Genomic DNA, 25,103 nt, shown 5'->3' with positions numbered 1-25,103 from the left:
CTTAAGCATTACGGAGAATGAAAGCACTGAACACAAAAATATGGTAGGATGTTGGGATCCCTTTGAGTAGATCCAAGTTTAATTGCAGCTCCTAGGAATGAAAAAACTCGAGTTTTATCACCAAAGACCAATTTGATTCTAAAGTTATTAATAACTATAACTGTGCAACCCTGATTTTCCTATAGCTATTTTCACTTTTATGTGAACTAGGTAGCTCTTGAAAGTAATATTACAATAAAGGCAAACAGAACTAATGTTGATGATGCTATTACCCAGTGCTTACTGTGAAGTACCTTCAAAGCTTCACATGCTCCATTTTACCATTGCCACTATTAGTCTAGTTATCAAGAGAAAAAAATTCATTCCAATTTCTAGGTGTTTGAAAACAATTAACTATATGTTGTTACCTCTCAGTGGGAACGAAAAAGCCCAAATTGTCATTAGAGTCTTGTGGAAATGGCATTTTTTTCCCTTTAAAAACTGAATTGTGTCATACTCTGTCACATTATATTACATTAAACATAGAACATAGTTTTGATGTGCTGCCCATATCACTGAAGGGATATGAAATTAAATTTATGGGTTATCTTTTCCAAGGAAATTTCCATTTCAAAACTTTTATTAATAACAAGTGCCAGGCCGGGCGCGGTGGGTCACGCCTGTAATCCCAGCACCTTGGGACGCCGAGGTGGGTGGATCACGAGGTCAGGAGATTGAGACCAATCTGGCTAACATGGTGAAACCCGGTCTCTACTAAAAAAATACAACAACAACAAAAAAATTAGCCAGGCGTGGTGGCGGGCGCCTGTAGTTCCAGCTACTCGGGAGGCTGAGGCAGGAAAATGGCGTGAACCCGGGAGGCAGAGCTTGCAGTGAGCAGAGATCGTGCCACTGCACTCCAGCCTGGGTGACAGAGCAAGACTCCGCCTCAAAAAACAAACAAACGAACAAACAAACAAACCAAAAAACAAGTTCCAGTTAGATTAGATGCTCATAGATATCTAATTTTAAAAACAAGGTAAAATTTTATGAAATTATTCAGCTTCCCCTAAATAAATCTATTAGATTGCTCCTACCAACCTAGAAGTTTCTGTCAACCATCAATTCAAAGAAGCTGATTTCTCTCCCCCATCCCCGCCCCCTCCCCTTAACTGACATTCCTCTAACCACCTCTTCCCATTGTAGTCTGCAGAAGCAACGCTGAATTTCGGAAATGAAGCTATGGTTGGCATGTGTTTGCCAAAGGCACAGCAAAATTGGGATGGAAAAAGTGTACTGACATGCACTGTAGCTTCATTTAGTGATGAGCAAATCTTATGGATATAAATGATTAAAAAGCATGACATTGAATGCTACTTTGAAAAAAAGTTTCTCTTTTCTAAGAAAAATTAGAATTTTCCCAAAAAACTTTGGCATTAGTTACAAATGAAACTTTGAATGTTTCCAAGAAACAGTGCAGGTAATTATGTTTACCAACACTGTTGAGGCATGAAATTAGAAGATATCTTTAAATTTCGGGAGAGAATCTGGCTTCTTTTAACTTATTTGGCTCTGATTCTCTCCTTCTAAAATTAGTCCAGTGATAATATTATAAGAAAGTAGAGATTTATTATACCCACTGATGACTTTAATAATGCCAGTTGGCATTGGAAAGGAATAATTTTTTAAAAAATGAATGCTCAGTTACTTTGGGCAGTAGAACTACACTTGAGGGAAACATGATGTGAAATTACAATCTTTTTCCATCAGGTTTTACTTTTAGATAAACCTATGGATGTAAAAATTTGAGACAGGCTTCTGCTCCCACTACTATTGCATAAAAGTCTAGATAAAAACTGGTGCTAGCAAATTTAGTAATAACCAAATAACTCAGATTTACAGACATCACAAAGTCTGCAACCTCAGAGAAATATCAGATCAAGCGAACAAATTCTAGGAACCACCACTAGATAAAAAAATAATTTGACAGGTAAGGCCATGGATTGGTATCTGATTAATGTGGGTTGGACTCTCAACTCTGACACTTATTGAGTGTGTAATCTTAAGCATTATCCCCCAAAACTCTGTTTCTTCATCCATAAAATGGCAATAAGAGAAGTACTTGTATTATTAAGCTTATTCTGTGGAATAAATGAGATAACACATGTAATATACTTAACTTCTGGTTCATCATAAATTCTCAGTCAATGTTAACCATGATTTTTTGTTTACTATTATGATAGTTGTTCACTGCATAGGATCAGTTATTTTATTTAAAGTTTTTATGATTTATTCATTTAAAAACACTTCAAAGTTAGATGTGAACTACATAAATTTTGAGCTTTAAGGATACCCAAAATGTGACACATTCAACATAATTGATAAGAAATACGTTAATGAAATAAAATACTCAATTTTAATGATTAAGAACTATTTTGCTATTTGCCATTTGCAACAACATGGATGAACTTGGAGGATGTTACACTGGGTGAAATAAGTCAAACACAGAAAGACAAATATTATATGATATCACTTATATGCAGAATCTAGAAAAGTCAAACTTTTAGAAGGAGGAGTAGGATGGTGGTTGCCAGGGGCTAGAGTATAGGAGAAATGGGGAGATGTTGGTCAAAGGGTACAAACTTTCAGAAGATGAACAAGTTGTGGGAATCTAATGCACAGCATGGATGGTGCATTTGATTGTGGTAATTGTTTCACAATATATACGTATATTGAATCATCACATTGTATACCTTAAATATGTCCAATTTTTATTTGACAATTAAACTATTTTTCTTAAAATGACTTCTATTGATTGGATTTGCCAAAGTCTTACCCTGAATGGTAGATACCAGTTACAGACATAATTAACTCATGTTGGGATATATGCCTACACGCCTACAACACAAAAGTCATCTAACTTTTGATACTCTAGTTCCTCAGACCAGTTAAGGATTTGGAGAATTTCATCCTTTACATCCCTTAGCAATGGAAAATGCTATGACAAGTTTCTTCTTGTGTTCTCTAAAAACTAAGATCCATACAGAAATTCAAGTTGAAGTGTGGTGTGGGAACTAACATGATGCAGTTAGAATGTAGGCTCAGGAACCAGATTTAAGGTTTGGTCTTTACTTAGTCACTTACTAGCTGCAGACTTTGGGTGAGTTACTTATCCTCTCACCTTTAGTTTTGTCATTTATAAAGTGAGTTATTGATAGTATGTATTTTTGAAGATGATGGCAAGTTTCAAATGAGCTAATGCATATAAAACACTCATCAAAAGATCTGGCATTTTATAAGTGATCAATAAATGTTTATTATTATTTTCATAATTTTACTCATTTCATTGATCTTTTGGCTGGGCTGTTGTAATCATTTTCATATTCCTTAAAGTATGATGCTTATAGGGTCACCAGTATAAGCTTTCCATCAATGGTATAAGTTTCACTGTGTATGATTTGTAATTTATGTCACACATAGATCTGGTTACATGGACAATAAATTGGGGGAATATGAAGGTTCTGTATCAAAGGAATAATCAGAAAACAACTTAAGCAGCAGAATTTGATGAGAGAAACTAGAAACATAATTTTTATGAATGGATAAAATAATTGACTATTATTAGCATTACTAATTGTTTCAATTTGTATAATGAGAAAATTGAAAAAAATACCCTATTTATTTATAGATAATTCTTAACTTTTTTGGTATTATGTTATAATAGTTTTTTATGGCTACTAATGAATTTAATTTACATTCTTTTTAAAAGAAAATAACTACTCACATTTTCTTTTCCAAACAAGTTACATTCCTAAGGAATTCCCTGACATATCTAATTATTCTGAATTTGAATTGCCAGCTTTTTGGAAATTGAGTGTTCAACTTCAGGAAAATTCAAACTTATCTTGGGATGAATAATCATTTTCAGGAAAATTTTTCTTAAAACCATATATAGAACATTATGTTCTAATAAGGCAGATATTATACTGTGGTGCTAATCTTGTAGCATGAAACCACAAAAGCAAGACTGGCTGTGGTGGATAAAAGACCCTTGGGCTCTACAGGCTCATGGAAATGGCATATGTGAATTGGGAGACACCAGTTTAGGTAACTTTTAGGATTAAGTAAGTGCATCCCACCATTCCAACTGTGGCTAGTAAACAGAAGCAATAAGAATCACATGAAGTATAATGTAATGAAGAGAAAAACAGAATGCGGTTACTGAAATACTATAATTTTCTGTTGATTGCTATTCCCCTACCTTTCCTTTTCTCCCCAATCCCCAATCATCCATCTATCTCTCAAACATCTGTACCTATTCAACTATTTATTCTGATAGTACATAATGGGACAGACTCAAGGCAAAGATTTTCTTTTAAGTATGACTCTTTTTTTCTTCCTTTTCACAATGTTAGCCAGACATAGTCATTCTTCGTGGACATTAAAATTCTGAAGATGTGTTATCCTTCCAGGAAAATGTGAGAAACAACATTCAAATAGTAGCCAAAATTGTATTTTATAAAAAATGCTCTACCAATACTGCATTTTCAGGACTTGGACTAACCAGTGATACTCTGCAGTAACACAAAATTGATCCTTTACTCAAAGGGAAGTTGTATATTTATTATAAGACACCATATACTTATTCTCAGATAGCTTTGGCCACTCATCATTTCTCATGCTTTGTGGCTAATGGAAACATTGTCTACTTACTGGATGGAACTCTCAATGCGTGTGATAGTGAGGAAAGCAGCGAGGTTTGCGGTATAAGATGAGATAACAATCAAAGCAAATAGCCACCAAGCCCCCATCATCATTCGGGTAGCCAGAGTTGTGTACGGGACCTCTCCACCTGTAGAAAGAAGCAAAGAGATAAAAAGAACATCAACTAGCATTTATTGAAGATCTGAAGTCATCTATATTCAACACCAAATTAACTTTCAAGTAGTGAGAAATTTTTCTGCTTAACATCAACGTAGGTCTCTATATTTTCATCACTCCATATTTAATTCTCTTTTATGAGATTATGAAAGACCCAGTCAAAAGAAGCATGATAAATATTTAGTATACCATGTTTAAATGATAGTTCTTCCCCCTTCCTGTTCAACCTTATAATTAATTATGCTTTTATTACAATCACAGTATATGCTTTCTTTCCAAGGGCTTGATTATTCATTAGTTAGGTGATATTAATACTGCTATGCTTATATTTAATGGAAATTTTCAGACTTCCAGCTAAATAAATAATATTGAATTTTTTTTGTTATATTCTCTTGAAACATAGCTTGTTAATGATCATGGGATCACACATATTAGTGTTGGCTTCAGCATCACATACTTGCTTTGTTCTACTTTCAATTGACTTCCTACTCTTACAGTCTTGTTGCAGAATCCTCTTCTCCATCTTTTAAATGTTGGAGTGTTCTTGGGCTCAGTCCTTAGACTGCTTCTGTTCTTTGTCCATAGTCTCACTCTGGATAATATCAATGAGTCCCCTGACTTTGACTATGATCTACAGTATCCTTCAATAACACCAGAATTTTTATTTCTAGCCCCCTACCCTGACTCTCTCTAGAGAGCTATAGATAAAGGCCTACATGATTCTCACTTGGAATCCAATATGCATGTCTAACTTATGACTTCTAAAACAGAACTCATTTTATTTTACTCCTAAATTAACTCTCCTTCAAGCCAATCCATACCATGTCAGGGAATAGCATCACTATTTACTTTATTTCTCAGACCCAAAATAGGAATTTTCAAACATCTTCTTCAATAGCAAGTCCTGTCACCTTTACATTCAAATTACATCCCAAATCCTACCTCATCTCATCCTGTCTACTGTTGACACCCAATTCAAAGATGACATCTTTGACTCTACTACTGAACGGCTCATGTGGTTTCCCTATTTGTTTACATTCTAGAGAGTGCCACTCCTAAGTCTATTACCATGGTGCTCTTATAAATGAAAATCAGATCAATGGGATTCACTTGATCAAAGCTCCCAGTGGCTTCCCAGGACTCTTTAACAAAATAAAATAAAAAATCTTTACCAAAGCTTACAAGGCTCTATGTATACTCATCTTCGGTCAGTTGTCTGACTTACTTTCTTACCATTCTCTCAATGGCTTTCTTGAAAGTTCCTCTATAGAGCCATGCCGATATATGTCCCAGGGCCCTTGCATTTGCAAATGGTTATGCCTAAAATTCTCTCCTCTGTAATTCATAAATTCTGTCTTCATTCAATTTTTTTTCAGGTTTCTGCTCAGAAGATATCTTTTTATAAAAATATTTTATCACCACTCTATCTAAAATAACTCCCCACAACCCTACACTGCCAATTTCTTTATCTTTTTAAAAATAATAAGGTATTAGGCTTTAAACATTTTTGTTTATTTCTGTCCTGTATAATTTTTGATATAGGAATAGTCCCTGGCCCATGTTAAGTGGGTAATGTTTTTTGAATGAATATGTGCTGTGTTATGGGCTAACTTGTTTCTCTCCCAAATTCATGTCCTGAAATTCTAACCCACAATATGATTGTTATTTGGAGATAGGCCCTTTAAATAAGTAATTAAGGTAAAGTGAGATTGTAAGCATAGAGTTCTAATCTGACATGACTGATGTCCTTATCAGAAGAGGAAGACACACCAGGGAGGCACATGCACAGAAGAAAGGCAGTGTGAGGACACAGAAGAAGGTGAGCATCTGCAAGTCAAGGAGAGAGGCCTCAGGAGGCACCAAACCGGCTGACGCTTTGCTCTTGGACTTCCAGCCTCCAGACCTTTGAGGAAGTAAATTTCCATTGTTAAGCCACTGAGTCTGTGTTATTTTTTATGGCAATATTATTAGACTAATACATGCTATATATGAACTATTAACAGGCCTTCTAAAAGGAGTTAGTTTTATACTCACAGTGGAAATAAATCAAAGAGATATAATACTACATTCATATAGTTCTATCAATATGTTAACGACAACAGGATTTGATTTTCGATTTGCTATAATATCAGGCATATTTTTATTACAACCACTAGTTCTCACTATGTAATATGTCTAAATTTTATATGTAGTATAAGTACACCCTTTGGTTATATTCTAAGCTATTCCCCTGATGTGTTGTATTCAGAACACGCTAAACTCTGATATCTGGAACACATTTTTCAAAATAAGTTACAATGCATTTTATATACTTTCTTCTTCAAAGCAAAATAAATATTTACCCAGCTTTTGAAAGGTAAAAGCAAAATAAAATATTTATTTTTACATCCATATGAGGATTTTCTGGTCAAAATAGCTAATTGAAAAAATAGTAATAAAATGTGAACCAGATGATAGCCAAAGACTAAAAGATGTTAATATGTATAACAAAAGTAGAACAATAAATTTATGAATGAAAGTGCTAACTGGGGTTTCATTTCTATTAAAGTTTTAGCCTTGATTAGAGTTGTTATCACCCACATAAAAGCATACTTGAGTTTTTTCACCTTTGTTATAAAAATTGCGATTCAAGGAGCTCAAATAATCTTGTAGAATGCAAATAAAATGTTATTTGATCATTACACTTAGGAATAAAATATTAAAAGTAATGGGAATCTTGACTTCCAATTTTGGTAATGGTTGGTGGATGAAGCCATTCAGAACAATCCTCCCACTGACAACAGCTAGAAAAATTGAACATATAATGCATTTGCAGAGATAAAAGAGGCAGTAAAAATTTACAGGTCCAGAGTCCTGGAGAAGAAAATAACCCAGAGAGATAGCTTCATATTTGGAAATGCTTTTCCCTGAGGGGCATATGCCTATTTATAAACAGAAAGCTAAGAAACTAACAAACTGAGGAATACTTTAAAAGTATTCAGTGGTTAGGTGGTAACAAAACTGGGGTCCAGGACTTGTCAAATGAAGGTGGGACCGAGATAACAAGAAAAATCCCCAAATGATCAGAAATGAAGCCATGGGTCAAAGAAAATCACCAGAGAAATGAAAAGTACTTTGAATAGGATGATAATAAAAATACTCTGTATCAAAATTTCACAAGTTTTGATAGTAGATAGGATGCAGCTGAATTGTATTGAGGAAAATTGATAGCCTGTAATGTATAAGAAAAGTAGTCTGCGCTACTTATCAAGTTTAAGAAGTCAAAAAAAAAAAAAAAAAAACAAAACAAAAAAAAACCAGCAAGTTAAATTTAAACAAGTACAAGGAAGAAAACAATTAAGAGCAAAAATTAACAAAATAGATAAGAAATACAATTAAGAAAGTTGATCTGACAGAAGGTTGGTCCTTTAAAAAGACCAAAATAAGTTGTTGAAACTTATAAGGAAAATAAGTGAAGGCACAAAAATGTAACAGGAATTGTAAAGGCACATTGTTACAGATGTTACAGGTAATAGAAGGATAACTTATGTACAAGTTTATGCCAGTAAATTTGAAAATTAAGATGATATGGACAAATTCCTAAAAAAGTTCCTCCCCAAAGAAATAGAAAATATGAATGGTTTTGTAACTATCAAAGACTTCAAATCTGGAATTAAAACTTAGCCACCACAAAATGCAGGGCCAGTGGTCTTACTAACAAAATCTACCAAATATACAAGAGAGTAATTAACTTTAGTTGTACACAGATTCTTCATGAAGTTAGAAAAAAAGCAAGACACTATTCAATCCTTTATATAAAGAAAGCACAACTTTGATAACAAAACCTGACAAAGTTATTCCAAGAAAATGAAATTATAGGCCAATCTTTCACATGATTGTAGATTCAAAAGATAAATAAATTAGCAAACAGAGAATTGCATAAATAAACAAACAGATCGGGTTTATTATATAAAAGCAAGATTGGTTTGGCATCAAAAATCGATCATTGTAATTCACTACATTAGGACCAAAAGAGAAAAATTATATGCTCTTCTTGGCAGATGAAGAAAAGGTGCAGATAAAGTTCAACATCCAGTCTTAGAAAAACAAAAACAAAACAAAACAAAAAAACAAAACCTAGAAATAACCAGCAAACTAGAAACTTTAAAAAGTGTTTATTATTTTTATGAAGATTACTTCAAGAAAATCTATATCAAGTATCATACATACTAATAAAATAAAATTTTTTGACTGTCTTAAAGGATACAAATTGCTAACATTTCTATTCAGCATTGAATTGGAGTTGTGCTGGACTCTGTAGTCCAATAAAAAAATTAGAAAAAAGTATTTAAGAATTGGAAAGAATGAAACAAAGGTATGGATTAGTGATGGTATGAATGTGTATGTAGAAAATCCAAGAGAACAAAGGATAAATTACTAAAATTAATAAATTATCAGCTTGCTATGTTACAGAATTAATGTTCAAAAATAGATTATATTTGTATGTAATAGCAACACTTACAACATAGGATTAAAAACCAGATATCATTTGCAATAGCATTAAATGATCAAATATCTAGGAACAAACTCATTTAAAGATATGAGAGACCTCTACATGAAAAACTATAAAACCATTTTTTAGTAAAATAAAGGAAGATATAGCATGTTCATTGATTGAGAGACAATACTGTAAAGATATAAATTCTCCTCAAATTGATCTATAGATTCAGTCAGTGAATTTCCAGTTAAAAATTCCAGGTTGTGCGTATGTGTGTGTGCACAAGTAAATGTGCTTGAAGCTGAATGTAAAGTTTATATGAAGCTGCACAAGGACAAAATGTGCCAAGACACTCTTCAGGAAGAAGAAAAACCTGGCTCTTGATGACTATAGATTAATATAGTAATTAAGACAGTGGGTTAGTTGTACAAGGATAAACCAAATAAATCAATGAAAGTTGTCCATGCATACATAGGCACTTGATTTATACCCAGCTTGCACTAAAGTGTGTACTATAGAGAAAGGGAGGTCTTTTCATTAAGTAGTTCTAAGTTAATTAGATATATGTATGAAAAATAATGAAACTTGTCTCTTAACTCATACTATACACAGAAATCAATGCCGTGCAGCCTATAGATATAAATATAAAAGGTAAACAATAAAGCTTCTAGAAAACTATATAGAAGAATATAACCATAAGCTTGGCTAGAAAAGGATTTATTAAACACAGCACAAAATGCATTAACAGAAAGAAAATATTGATAATTTGACCGCAATAATACTTCGTAGTTAAAAAGATATCATAAAGAGAGTGCAAAGACAGTCACAGTAGAAGATATTTATAATACATATGCTTAATAAAAATTATGAATAAATATTAACTCCTATAAATCAACAAGAATAAATGAGATGACAATCAGAAAAATGGATAGGAGGTTTCATAAACGAAGATAACCAATGGCCAATAAATATATGAAAAGGTAGCAATCTCATTAACTATTAGGGAAATACAAAATAAAAAAATACTACTCCACAGTCACCAGAATGATTAAAATAAAAAGATACACAACAGCAAGTGTCGGCAAGGACATGGAACTATCAGAATGCTTGTACCCTGTTGTTGGGATTGTAAATTGGTTCAGTCAATCAATCTGATAAACAGTCTCTGAAAACTAATTTATGCATATCTTAGAATCCAGCAATTTCCCCCCTTAGCTACATACCCACTAGATGAATGTACATATCAAGAGACAGAAATGTTAGTAGAAGCATTGTTATAACAGTCTAAACTGGAAACAACCCAAACATACTTTGAAAGTAGACTGGATACCTCCTTACATATTTTAAGTTTGGCCTCAAGGTTTCTTCATGCATAGTGAACTGCGACCTAACTGGATATATAAACAGATTGTAACCTACTGTTGTACCAATCACAGAGTTTCAGCCAACTATAGGTGACCAACTGTTCAAACTGTGTTCAAATAAGGCAAATGTGGAGCTGTAACCAATCCAGCTGTTTCTGTACTTTACTTCCATTTTCTGTATGTCACTTTCTTCTTTCTGTCCATAAATATTATCTAATCTTGTGGAAGACCCCAGTTGCTTTGAACATATTTGGTTCGAGGGGCTCCTCGATTCCTGAATGGCTCTTTGCTGAATTCAACTCTGTTAAATTTCATTCGTCTAAAGTTTTTCTTTGAACACAAACAATAAAATATTGCACAACAATGCAAACAAGCAAATCTCAACTTAAACACAACACTATTAATGGGTTTTACAAACTTAATGTTGGGTAAAATAATTCACACTGTATAATAATTGTTCAAAAGCAAGTAACATGAATGGTAGTGCTGATGATCCCATGGGTGGTTACCTTTGGGGAGAGTGAAAAATGATTGAGAAAAAGGCCATGGGGGCTGGGTCACTGGTAATGTTCTATCTTTTCCTAGGTGGCAATTATACAGGTGGCCCATTGCTGGTAACTCATTGAGCTGCACCATTTGTTATGTACTTTTCTGTATGCAAATAATACTTCACAATTAAAAACTAAATAAGAGAAGAAAATAAGGAGAATAGTGAATTTAATGATGATATTTGTTTTCTCCTTTTTTAAATCCACAATTAGAAAAAAAAGATGCATTTTCATAGAGTCAGGATGCTGGAAGAGATAATTAGGTAAAGGGCAAAACAATTATGTGCCAAATTAAAAAAAAAAAAAACATAATCTCACCTTGCTAAAAAAATATTGTAAAAATTAGCCTGATACTTTATGACACTTCAGGGTGTGCAAAGGTCTGATTCTGAAGTTGGGTATTTGGATTCCTATAACCCCTGATGAGTTTAAAGCACTCTGCTAAAGCATGAAAAATTTTTATTTTCCAAATGACCCCTCTGTTTTAAGGAAAATCTTCTTCACCAGAGTTTCATTTTGATGTGATTGTTTCACCACAAGAAAAATTACATTAACCTTGCTACCGTATACATTAGCTTACTCATAAAAGTTGTTAAAAATAAGCAATTTCTTCAGGCAAGTTTGGGAAATTTGATAAATCCATCTGAGTCAGGCAAAAATTTGTTGTTCTGTGTCTTATTCTGTGTGAGTATATATGCATCTTTGTTTCCATGAAATATGAAAAAGTAATTAATTGTTGAAGAGTCTCCAATTTGTTTGTTTGGTAAATCTACTTCTTATGGGTTTAAAGACTCACAACATTTTTAATTTGTAATCTGGAATGATGGGATTCTTTTATAAATTATGATTAGAAAAAAATGGGAGAAAACTAATTAATACCTTTTTTTAAAAATAAACCTTCCTTTTTCAAGAGTTGGATATTTATTGGAAACAGGTTACTAACAAAATGGCTAAAAACTTATAGCAAATAGAAAATTTTTATTATTTGAGCTGACTGAATAGTTCATGTAAACTGATCAATTAAAATATAAATAAATATTAGAGTGTTTTATACTTACAGAATCACAATGTAGAAAAACAAAGAAGTATATTGTTGGAATTTGTGTGGAAGTCATTGCCAGCATAAGCATATTGTACATTTCAAGACAGGAGGAGATAATGTATATATCATCTCTGAAATGCTTCATTTATGCCAGTCACCTTTATATAAGTATTTCTTAAAGTTTATTGATAGGCAAATTGAGAGACACTGTGACCATATCTGTAAATGTTTTATTTTTTTGGCAGAAGATGTGGGGGTAATAAGGAAGTGAACAAGAGATACAAGTGCAGTTTCCTGTTGTCCACAGGATAATGGGTTCACTATATTAACCCATTTGCAAGCTAGGGCAGATTTTCTACAACATGACATGTCTATCATGGGTATAAGAGATGGCTTTTAGTGGTAGGGAGAGATAGCACAAAAATCATATCGTGTTACAGTGAGAAAGTTGTTCCATTTACAATTACCTTTTAGTTTGTATGTATGTGTGTGTGTGTGTATATATATATGTATGTATGTATTTATTAGACTTTAAGTTCTGGGATACATGTGCAGAACCTGCAGGTTTGTTACATAGGCATACAAGTGCCATGGTGGTTTGCTGCACCCATCAACCTGTCATCTAGGTTTTAAGCCACTCATGCATTAGGTATTTGTCCTAATGCTCTCTCTTCCCTTGCCTCCAAACCCCCGACAGGCCCCGCTGTGTGATCTTTCCCTCCTTATGTCCATGTGTTCTCATTGTTCAACTCCCACTTACGAGTGAGAAAATGCAATGTTTGGTTTTCTGTTCCTGTGTTAGTTTTCTGAGAATGATGTTTTCCAGTTTCATCCATGTCCTTGCAAAGGACATGAACTCATTCTTTTCTAAGGCTGCATAGTATTCCATGGTATAAATGTGCCATATTTTCTTTATCCAGTCCATCATTGATGGGTATTTGGGTTGGTTTCAAGCCTTTGCTATTGTGAATGGTGCTGCAATAATCATATGTGTGTATGTGTCTTTATAGTAAAATGATTTATAATCCTTTGGGTATATACCCAGTAATACCACGGCAAGAGCAAAGCCTCAGATAATAAGGTTCTGAAATTTTGATTTTATTTTTACAAAGAAAATTCAAATCTCAAACTCCATTTGGCATTCAATGGAACTAATTTGTATTCAATAATGTTTCATTTACATTAAATTTATTTTATAGTTATTTTCTATTGAATGCAATGACATTACTTTTAAGTTGTGTTAGTGAATATTACCATTATTAACAATAATATAAACCCTTCTGTAATCTGAATTTCAAGCATTCCAATCTCCTTTGCCATCTTCAAATTTTTGAGCTTCCTCCCTCCATCAAGCCTGCAGTCCCTCTGGGATCTAAGACTCACTGACCCTGCTCATTTTCACTGTCACTCTCCACCCCCCTAGACACACTTCCTTCTTAAATTTAGTAATTGAAACGGAACCACAAAAAAGGAGATTCTGAGATCGGATTGCTCCCATATCTATGTAGCACATACTGACGGGAAATGGAACTGTGACAGTTTACAGCCTGTGGTTACATTATGATTGTTTAAATAACTACTAGTGTTGGCATGGAATGAAGTGCAGGTGGAATGCAAGACCATGGCAATAATAGTGATTTTGAAGACTGTGGTTCCAGCTAACTGCTCTGAAGCCTCCAAATGAATACAGAGTGCAAATGAGAAACTTAAGGCCATGAACGCTCAGCTCAGAGATAAGGTAAAATTTTAATGTCTTGATGGAAGCTTTGAAGAATTCTCTTAATCCTGTAGTTTTAGGGTAGATACTGCTGAGGACAAGATTAAGGCTTGACTGTAGCATAGTTTAATTGCTGATTAAATCTTCTGCCATATAAGATACCTCATGCATTGATAAGAAATTTGAACTTTAAAATTCTTCTGAACCTCCTTGTTATTGGAAGCAACCTCTCATCACTTCTGAGGGAATCAGTCTTCTTCTGCACAAATGCTTTTCAATAACTTGACAGAGGAAATTTCACAGATCTCTTTTGGATTCACCACATTACTCCTTATTGCCTCCATGCTACAAATTAGGTCCCAAAATAATTGAGTCAGAGAAATATAAGCCCACTTATAAAAGTTTACAGCAAATAGAATGACATTAAGTCTCTATTAGGGCAAATATATTGTCATGGGTGGTAATGATTTCATATTTGGGATTTAATGTGCTGACTTGATACTTGGGCAGGGGGTGGTGGTAATTCATTAGACTGGCTAATTAAAGAATGAACCAAAAATGAATGGAATTTGAAAATAACCTATATACAACCTCCCTGGCCTACTGTAGAGATTCAGGGAGGTGGAAATGTTGGAATGAATCTATTCCAAGAAACTTGGTCACCTCTCTTACATGAGAGGACCACCCCCTACACACAGACATTAAAAAAATCACATGGAAGGGGGTAGAACACAAGTATCTCTGAAGAGTTCTGTGTTCCTGTCCTCTGAAGTCTCAGCTAACAATGCTGAGAATGCTGCAATAAATTGCATTTCTTGATCCAAAATGAAAGCAGTATCCCAGGTAAAGGCTTGGTGTGGATGACTAGCTATAAGAGATGAGGTAAAATTACTACAGTGAGTCATGGCTGTTTATTAGTGGTAATTGAAGTGTATTGATCTTCAGAGGACTGTAGAAATAGTTCATTGATCACAGTGACCTTAAAGATAAAATAGGTGCTTCTATTGACATGATTTACATAATATACAACCTATTAATCATAGGTTATACTTTATAAACTGTTAAGGTGCTTCTTGATATGTATGGGTAGAAAAATCCCACATCTGAGGGCAGAAACCTAGCCTCAATTGCTGAGTGGGAATTTAGAGCCTCTTACTTAGTTCCCAGAACTAATCCAGTGTATATATTCAGAAGCCCAATATTGAAGAAGGGGTCAAGGTAGCATTTTTTGATATGTCCTTTTTGGCATTTTTAATGTGATTTTCAGTAGTAAAGGTCAGGTCAAACCTACAATTTTGTATCTTATTTACTGCATCTTCAATGGTTGAATGATATTTCTCAGTCAGTTCTACTATAGCTTATTTAAATATTCTCCTAATTTAGAAAAGTTGGAGATTTTTATTCTATCACATATTACATTGCTAAAAACATCTTCAAACATGTAATGTTTTAAATATTTTGACTTATTCTCTTTTGACAGAATCCATGAAGAAAAGGTATTTTGTGAATGAAGTTATAAGTTATATTTTTTATATTTTATACAAGTGAAAAGAATTTTCAAACACATTTTATAACATGATTTATTGAAAAAATAGTGATAGGTAATGTCATTTCTCTATTTTTGCTGTGGTTCATTTTAGGTGTCAACTGGATTCAGGAACAGACAACTGGTAAAACGTTACTTCTGGCTGTTTCAGTGAGGGCTTCCGGAGAAGACTGGTGAGTGACTCAGTGGACTGAGTGAGGAAGATTCACCCTCAATGTAGATGGGCACCATCCAATCAGCTGGCGGCCCAGATAGAACAACAAAGGAGAGAAAAGGATTTCTTCTCTCTCTGTCTCCTGGAGCAAAAACACAGTGTTTTCCTCCTGCCCCGGGACATCAGGACCCCTAGTTTTCTGGCCTAGGGACTCCAGGACTTACACTAGTTCCCCACCCTATCCCCACTCACAGGTTCTCAGGCCTGTGGCCTGGGACTGAGAATTACATCACCAGCTTCCCTGATTTTGAGGCTTTTCTTAGCGTTTCAGAATCTCTAGGTTGCAGACAGCCTGTCACGAGAATTCTCAGCCTCCATAATCATGTGAGCTAATTTCCCTAATAAATCCCCTCTCAAATATCTATATCTACATCTACATCTATCTATATATAGGCATACTTCATTTTATTTAATTTCACTTTATTGAACTTCACACAATTTTTTTTTTTACAAACTTATTTTTACAAATCGAGGCTTTGTGGTAACCCTGTGTTGCAAAACACCATTTTTCCAGCAGCATGTGTTTACTTCATGTCTCTCCATCAGAATTTTTTAGCAATAAAGTATTTTTAAAATGAAGGTATGTATATTGTTTTTTAGATATAATGCTATTGGACACTTAAAAGAATATAGTATAGTGTAAACCTAACTTTTATATGCACTGGAAAATAAAAAGAAATTGTGTGACTCACTTTATTGGGATATTTGCTGTACTCTGGTGGCAAAAACTGAACCTGCAATATCCTCGAGGTATGCCTCTATGTATCCTATTGGTTCTGTCTCTCTTGATAATCTGACTAATACAATTGTTATTTCAGTTGGTTCTAAATGACTAAATATTGTTATGGACTGGTTATAGGTCTATTTGCAAATAAGCAAAAGAAGGCTACAAGGCATTAGATCATGTAACTGAAATGGAAATTTCCTGTAGACTTCTCTGACTTAATATTTACATGTCATAGTCATTATAAAACACGTAAAGCTTATAAATAGCAGTTTCTTCTTTCCACCACTTTTACATTATTTGTGCTTTTCTAGTTTGAAGAGTTCCATGCTGGATGAATAATGCATTTCAGTTTTAATATGTGTTAATGTTAATAGTTAAAATATTAAATGTTTATATTTAACATTAACATAATGTTAATTTAATATTATGTAGTTAATTATATAATTTAATATTTTATATTTAATCTACTTTTAAATATATAGAGTTCTTTTATACATACAAATGCCATCTATACATATTTACTTGAAATAAGAATGTTCTGAGCAAATAAAAATACATTATTTCAACATTAGAACTTCCTACAGAAGGAGATGATCTTTATAATTTTTGAAACTTCACTTAATACAAGCAGTTAAGATTGTTTTACCAGACCCAATACCATAAAATATTTCTGATGAGCAGATATGAAAAATGCTAAATTAAAAATTATAATTAAATTAAATGGGTGCTGGTTACCACACATAAACCTTACACGCTGATTTTAACTTTTAAGTGCCAATTGCTATAACTCATATCAGAAGTAAATTGAATTGTATTACACAAAAATGTATTACTTGGCAGCTTCTTACTTTCACAATGTTTTTGTTACTCTAGCCTATATAAAATTCCCACTGTTTCTAAAGAGCTAGGGAAAAAAAGAGCCCATTGAATATCAATCACAGATTTCAGGTTTCCAGTTTGCAAGGTGGGTTACATTATAATTTGACACAGTTGTATGTTAACTAATAGTACAAAATATTGAGGTAAGTGCCGCATTGAAATATAAACTCTCTTAAGTGCAATGTTAAGAACATATGGGTGAGTAATACACATAATGTTTACCATAATTCCCCACCACAAATTGATTAACTTTCCTGTCTCCAAGGATAGTGGCAGTGATAGCATTTAGAAACACTTTTTGTAAATTCTATCTCTAGGTCTCATTTAATAAAACTTTTTATTCCTTCGTTGCACTAATTGCTTTGCATTCAGTTCTACTGGACAGTCTGATCATAGCATGAATGAAATGCACTACATCCATTGAAAGTAGCTTGTTATACAAGAGCTTTATTGGGTCTGGCAAATAAGTTTTCCAGAATATTAATTAACAAAGTTCTTTTTTATGGGGCTGCTAAATCCATTTTGAATTGGTAAGTTTACTCTTTTATAGATTCTGAAATGACATCAAAATTAGAAGTTCTTTTATATGTTTTAAAAGAGTATTTCTAAACAAGCTTCTGAATGTCTGAATGTCTGAGATTGAATGTTTTGGTTGAAAGGCTTGGTAGTATTTGTGGCTGTTCATTGAAATTTCCACTAATTCATAGGTTTGCATCTCATAATATTAATGTACAAACAAAACAGGTTTAGCACAAAGCAGAATGGGTCAGTGCTGTGACTGAATGACCCTTCCAAAATTCATATTGAAATTTAACTGTCATCGTGACAATCTTAACGGATGGAATCTTTAAGTGGTGATTAGGCTATAAGGGCAGAGCCCTTATGAATAGATTAATATCATTATTTTAGGAATAGGTTCATTATCACAAGTGCAGGTTTTTACAAAAGTGAGTTCAGCTTTCTCTTGTTCTCTGGCTACTTCTGGAAAGTTATCTGGCTCTCTCACATTCTCTTGTCCCTCTGCCTTCCACCATGAGATGATGCAGCATGAAGGTGCTCACCAGATACCAGCACCTTGATATTGGACTTCCCAGCCTCCAGAACTATAAAATAAATTTCATTTATTGTATCATGCCCACTCTGTGACATTTTGTGATAGTGAAACAAAATGGATTAAGACAGTCAGTCTGCCACATATCTTCCTTATATTTCCCATTATTTTTATATGCAACAAAAATGTATTTGTTTATTTCTTTTTCTGTTCTCTTTTCCAGTATCTATCAAAACTACCTTCGTAAATGTTAATGATAAAGATAAGACTATATCTTCAGAACACTGATATGAGGATAAATTTCAAAGATGATGGAGGAATATATCCTAAACACTTATTGACTCCCAGAATATTTCCCATCACATGTGTTGTTTCCACTAGATAGCATTTTGTCAAAACCACACACATATATTTAGAAATACGATCAGCTTTTGTATTAATGCTCTTATATCTGTTCCATTTTGATATTTTAGAAGTTTTGTTAAAAAATAAAAGGGAGACACCAAGTAGCCTAATTCTTTCTTTCCTGGTTTGCCTTTAGATATGCTAAATATTTTACAAGGGTGTAAGGCTAGGATTCTGGAAAAAGGCTTAAATGTATAGCATAAAGCATTTTCTATCTAATATTACAAAATTAAAACATTTGAAAGTTTAGAAATTCATTTGAAAAGAGGGAAAGATATCCAAACAAATCCCTTAATATCTTCAGAAAGCTTTCAGATAGTATGATTGAGGGATACACTGCAATTTTAAAAGACAATTTATATATCATCTGTGTGTTCTTCTCACTTCCACCATATCTAACACTTCATGTATTTTTTATATATTTTCTGTGTATTAAATTACTTGATTTACACTGTAGGTGTTTTGTTTTCTACTTTTAACACATCATTTTATATCAATTGCCTATTTGCTCACCAATAAAATAAACAACCAACCAAAGGAAGAACACAATGCATGGCCTGAATAAGGAATACAGTATGATTCTTTACATATATACAAATGCTACTTTGCAGAAGGTCTCAAAAATTATTATCTTTTCTTTTTATACCTTTTTTTGACCTACTGATTTTACTATAGACCTGGCAATGAAATGAGGGCTGGGAAAGGCACTGAAAGAGGAAATATTGTCTAGATGACTACTCGTTTGTCAAACAGCATGAAGCAAGATTGCAGTTGAGTCAAAACCTGCCACTCTCTAGTGATGTATTAGCTTTTAATGTTTTAAAATAATTATAGTGAGGCCTAAGCCACTATATAAAACCACTATATAAATTCTAGTGCCATTAGCAACCCCATTTTTCAGAGATTCAATCAATCAGTAGTTCTGAGGAAAATTGCACCCATTTTTGCCAGTCCCAGAAGCATGAAAGTTCAAAGGGTAAGCAGCAGTTGTCAACAGGAATCAAAGTGAAATGGATCTCAAAGTGAAGTTTTTAATTTGGAATTTCTGAGGCTGGTTACTAAACTAAGCCTTATGCATAAGTATGTCATTTATTCTAAAAGGTCAGAGAATGCCAATACATTTTCAATCAGTTTTAATGATAAAAGGGCCAAAAGTAAGTCTAAAATACATTTTTAAGCCTCCAAATTGTCATTTAAAACCAGCAACCTGTTAACCACCACTGGAGATTAGTTTTAAATTAAAATGACTTTACTGAGCATACATTGGATTTATAATTTGATAGAGAAAAAGGGAATCATTTAACATTATGAATCTAGTCTTACAAAACAATATCAGCTTTCCTAAGTTTGAATTTTCTCTTCTTCTATAATTTTCAGTTTTACAGAGCTCTTATGCTTAAGTTCTTAGGAGGGTATCAAAAAGATTTGAAGATAAAAATTGATTCTATTCTGATTTCTTTTCAACATATTCTTTTGAATAAGAGATTTTAAAATGGTAAAATAATTTTTCCAGGAAGTTCTTACACTTCCAATTTAGAGTTTCTGGAGTCACTGAGTTAGGGAATTGAATTGAACTGATGAGCAACAGGAAAATCAGGAAACAAGGTTATTTTGCTGGGCTGAAGCAGTAAATCAAAACCATGGATGTAACAAAGAGGAAGTATGGTCAGGAAGGATGGGGATCAGGGTGAAGTTGCAAAACAAAACAAAAAACTTGTTAAACTCAGATCAAGATCAGAGAGTTGGAGACTACAAAGCAAAGGTCAGGAAACAAAATATGAAAGCCTCTATTTGCTAAGCATTTACTAAGGCATTATGCATTGTTTTAAGTGTTTTGGAAGTGCATTCTTATTTAATTTTCACAACAGCCTTATGGTGTGACTAGAAAAGCAATATTGGGTTTCATATATCATAGAGGAGTGGGAAATAATACAATATACGATCACAGGCTATGATAGGGAAGGGAGAAAACCAGGCAGGGAGTGACACATGTCAGAGAATTTAGGAAGCCTCCTGGTGTCTCCACCTCCCAGTACATGCACCACTTCTTCCACCAAGGGTTCTGATTTATTATTTCCATTTTGTTTTCTCCCTCTATTCTCCTCAATGACTAGAATAAATAGATTTAGATCACGGGCTTCCTACACTAAAAATTTAGGGTAGGTTCAAGCAAATAAATTTAAAACAAACAGATAAGAGTTTATCTATAAGACTCAGAAAAATTCCCCATTATTTTGAGTTGGAAATAATTTACTAAGACCAAGTTATTTAGATGGTTCTAAAAAGCAATCAACTTAAAACATAACCAATATAATTAATTGATGATCTTGGAAGATGTAAAGAAAATAGAAGGAAGGTGATATTGCAATGACAAGATATTCTAATGACAAATACATAAGAGAAGTAATAGGTGAATAATTCTGTCCTCAGAGTTGTTCTAGGAGGCAGGCTGTGATTCTACGTATCTTAACTTCGTGTTCTTGTGATAACTCAACAAGTGCATCTGTCATTTCTCTATTTTAACAGTAGTATATAAACTTCTAATTGAATCATAAGAAAATCCTAAGCACCCAGTATTGGAATTATAAATTGTTTTTATATTTTCTTTTTTAATTACTTAGGCAAATAACATTTTATGTAATCTTACATATAATAGATTATATGCTAATGAATAGCTCTTTCAGTGTATAAATTGTACATGCAAACAAAATGGTGAGTTACTTTTTTGCTTTCCTTTTCCCTAAAGGCATTCATTCACCCTGCTTCTCTGCATAAATTTATTGAAAATAGAAAAAAATATGTATTTGCTGCTTTTTCCAAGTTTCACAGAATTAAATTTTTTTTCTATGCACATATGGCAATACACAAGAGACTCTTATAATATTTGAAAATTCAAGCTGCTATTCAAAAAATAGACATCTCGGGTAGTTTTTATGTGAAGATATTAACTGAGGAAGCAATATGAATTAGTTATAGCCTTCTTGCATTATGTGGTATCATTTTATACCTTTATAAACACCAACAACACACATATAAAGGTTTGAGCTAAATTTCAGTCTGCCTTTTGTCTGTGTTTTTAACATTTACATTATCAGTAACAAGTTTCAAACATTTTTGTCCAAATGATTTAGGTAATTTTTAAGGTGTGCAGAGTTCTCATGTTTTATGTCCAAGTATGTTTGAATATATTTAAGCTTCTTCTTAATATCTAGTGGGATAAAGTAATGTAAAGCTGAATTTTACATTATTTTAATTTACTATTACTTTTCTAAATAAATATTTTTAAAGTCTATTAAAACTTATGTGATTTTAATTGTTGAAATGTAAAAATATGAAGTATGGTACAACGTTTGGCTGAAAGTATCATGTCTTAGATGCATACATATTTAACTCAGAAGCTGCATATCTAGGATAGTTCCTTCAGAAAATGACCATGGATGTGCACAAAGATTGAACCACTAGAATGATTATTTATAATTGTATAAACATGTAATAATAAGGAAGTTGGTAAAGAAATTGTATTTATGTATACACATACATACAAATAATACAGTCTTATATAGACAACAAATAATGCTACAGGAAAAATAGCTAAAGAAAAAAATAGTTGTCGAGGATGTACTAGTAATTTAATTTTAACAGCATTATATGCAGTATGAAACCACTGTTGCATACATATTAATATATTTACGGTTTTTTGACACCCCTTCAGGCACTAAGTCCTGTTGTGTGTGTTTCTGCTTTATTCTCTTTTCTATTCCTTCTTCCGTTTTTGTGGTGGTAGTGGTGGTGGTTGATTTTCCAGCTTTGCATTCCTTCAGCTATTCTACTTGGATAGTCTCATAACCTTCAAATCATGCTTCATACTGTCTCCAAACAGTCCAGTTTTAAAACATAAATTTTATTGGGCCAGTTTTATGATGAAACATCTTTAATAAATATCTATCTTCTGTAACATAAAGTCGATTTTCTTTGTGTTTTACCTGAGCATCTCTGTAATCTGGCGCCTAACATTTTCTCTGGTCTTATCTCCAATCTTTGTTCCATTCATATGCAAAAATTGCATCCTCACAGTGTTTACCATCTTAAACTTTGAAATGTCTGGAATACTCCTTTTCCTCATTTTTATCTGATAAGTTTATTTTTTAAACTCAGGATAAATAAGGAGAATATCTACCACATTGACCATTTAACTATGTGAATGAAACACTCTTATTGTTGCTTTAAATAAAGGAATTATATACTCAGTAGTATTTCATATTTTTAATGTATATGGATCAAGTCTAATCTAACATTTCTTTAATTGTGGTTAAAAGTTATACCCTGAGAGATCATTTGCTGATAAAATTTTAACTTTTTTTTTGAGATGGAGTGTCATTCTTGTTGCCCAGGTTGGAGTGCAATGAATGGCATGATCTCGGCTCACTGAAACCTCCGACTTCTGGGGTCAATGATTCTCCTGCCTCAGCCTCCTGTGTAGCTGGGATTACAGGCATGCACCACCATGCCCGGCTAATTTTTTATTTTTAGTAGAGACAGGGTTTCTCCATGTTGGTCAGGCTGATCTTGAACTCCCAACCTCAGGTGATCTGCCCACCTCAGCCTCCCAGCACTTTGGGAGGCCAGCACGCTTATAATCCCAGCACTTTGGGAGGCCAAGGCAGGCGGATCACCTGAGGTTGGGAGTTTGAGACCAGCCTGACCAACATTGAGAAACCCCGTCTTTACTAAAAATACAAAAATTAGCTGGCGTGGTGGCACGTGCCTGTAATCCCAGCTACTTTGGAGGCTAAGGAAGAAGAAACGCTTGAACCCAGAAGGCGGAGTTTGTAGTGAGCCGAGATCGCGTCATTGCACTCCAGCCTGGGCAACAAGAGTGAAACTCCGTCTCAAAAAAAAAAAAAAAAAAGTTGAATTCAGGAGAACAAATAACAATGAATAAAGTAATGAATAAGGAATATGTCTTAAACTTGAAAAATATGTATAATCTTGAGAATAGTTTCAAGCTAAAATTTCCATATTTCTTTGTGTAAAGGGTAAATTTTCTAGCAAACACATCTTGATAAACAATTACACACCAAATCAAAGATGAAAAGTACTAGATCAGCCAGTTGGGATCTCTGTAAGCTTCATTTGAGTCTTCAAATCCCTTAGACCTGTTAGAGAATTTGTACCATCACTTTTGTTTTTGGTAATTTAGTCAACTAAAAACTGAGGGATAAAAATAGAAGGTGAGTTATGGAATGCAACAGTTTCTGAAATGCTTATCTTATGAAGAGACAGTTTAAGAGTTGAAAGATAATGGGTTTTCTCCCGGTTACATCCTATCTATAAGAAGCAGCATAGCCTCTGTTACTTTCAGAGGAAATTATCAAAATATCATCTGCACAGAAGCAAACGAAGGAAGGAAAAGAGTTTTAATAACAAAGTTTTATCTGTGAGGTTTGTTACATTTTATTTCACTAATGCCAGATGCTCCCATTTAAAAATTAAATCTATATTTTAAGAAAGGAGAATAATATCTTTATTCCACTAGGCTTTTCTCATTCCTTCACTTCCTTTGAAGTCCCTGATTTCAAATATTTTTAATTATATTGCTAAAAGATTTGTAAAATAGAGTAGACAAAATTGCACATCTAACATTGTGTTACTTGTTTGTTTTAACATCACTAAGAATGAGTCACATTTTACAATATCATAAAAGAAAATATAAAAATGTACTATTTTATATGAAAAGGGCTCTTAATAAGACGGTTTAGCTAATACTTAAAATGTAAAAATAAATTAATAAGAATATAGCTTGTAGATGTTTGTTTTTGAAATCATATACTTTTGCTTACTTTCTGCCATCTGTGCATTACACAATTATTTGTTTTTAACTTTGTCAATTAGTGTTAGAAAGTTTATGAAACTACATGAAAAACCAGGAAGAGATAGTCCCCTAAAGGAGAAATAAGATATATGTGTGCACATACACACACGTATGTAATATGTTAAGTTATAAACTCACAACACATCATGATAATATTCATTTGGTAAATGGAATTATCTACACCTTAGATATAAACTAGTGCAATTGTTCATAATTTTCTTAGTTGATAAGCTCCCTCAATTAAATGATAGTCTCAGGTAGTCACAGATTTGAGGATTAAATTGCATTGCTGTCAAGTCTTGGAGTGAAACAAGTAAGCATAGCCAGCTTACAAGTTTGACCTCTGCAATTACTGTTCATTTCCTAAGTTTCCTGGGTGTAAATGCATGTTAAATTGCCTT

General features: G+C 33.3%; 1 protein-coding gene across 1 annotated transcript in view; it reads right to left on the bottom strand.

Annotated features, from left to right (window-relative positions):
- GRID2 (glutamate ionotropic receptor delta type subunit 2) overlaps positions 1–25,103 on the bottom strand; it is a 1,473,259-nt gene that overhangs the window by 263,234 nt on the left and 1,184,922 nt on the right. The window contains exon 12 of the mRNA XM_007999282.3: positions 4,693–4,831. Within this exon, the coding sequence (XP_007997473.3) occupies positions 4,693–4,831 (139 nt within the window). The remainder of the gene's footprint in view (positions 1–4,692; positions 4,832–25,103) is intronic.

This window comes from Chlorocebus sabaeus, chromosome 7 (genome assembly GCF_047675955.1).
Source record: "Chlorocebus sabaeus isolate Y175 chromosome 7, mChlSab1.0.hap1, whole genome shotgun sequence".
Taxonomy (NCBI): Eukaryota; Metazoa; Chordata; class Mammalia; order Primates; family Cercopithecidae; genus Chlorocebus; species Chlorocebus sabaeus.
This window is presented reverse-complemented; position numbering and strand designations above follow the sequence as displayed.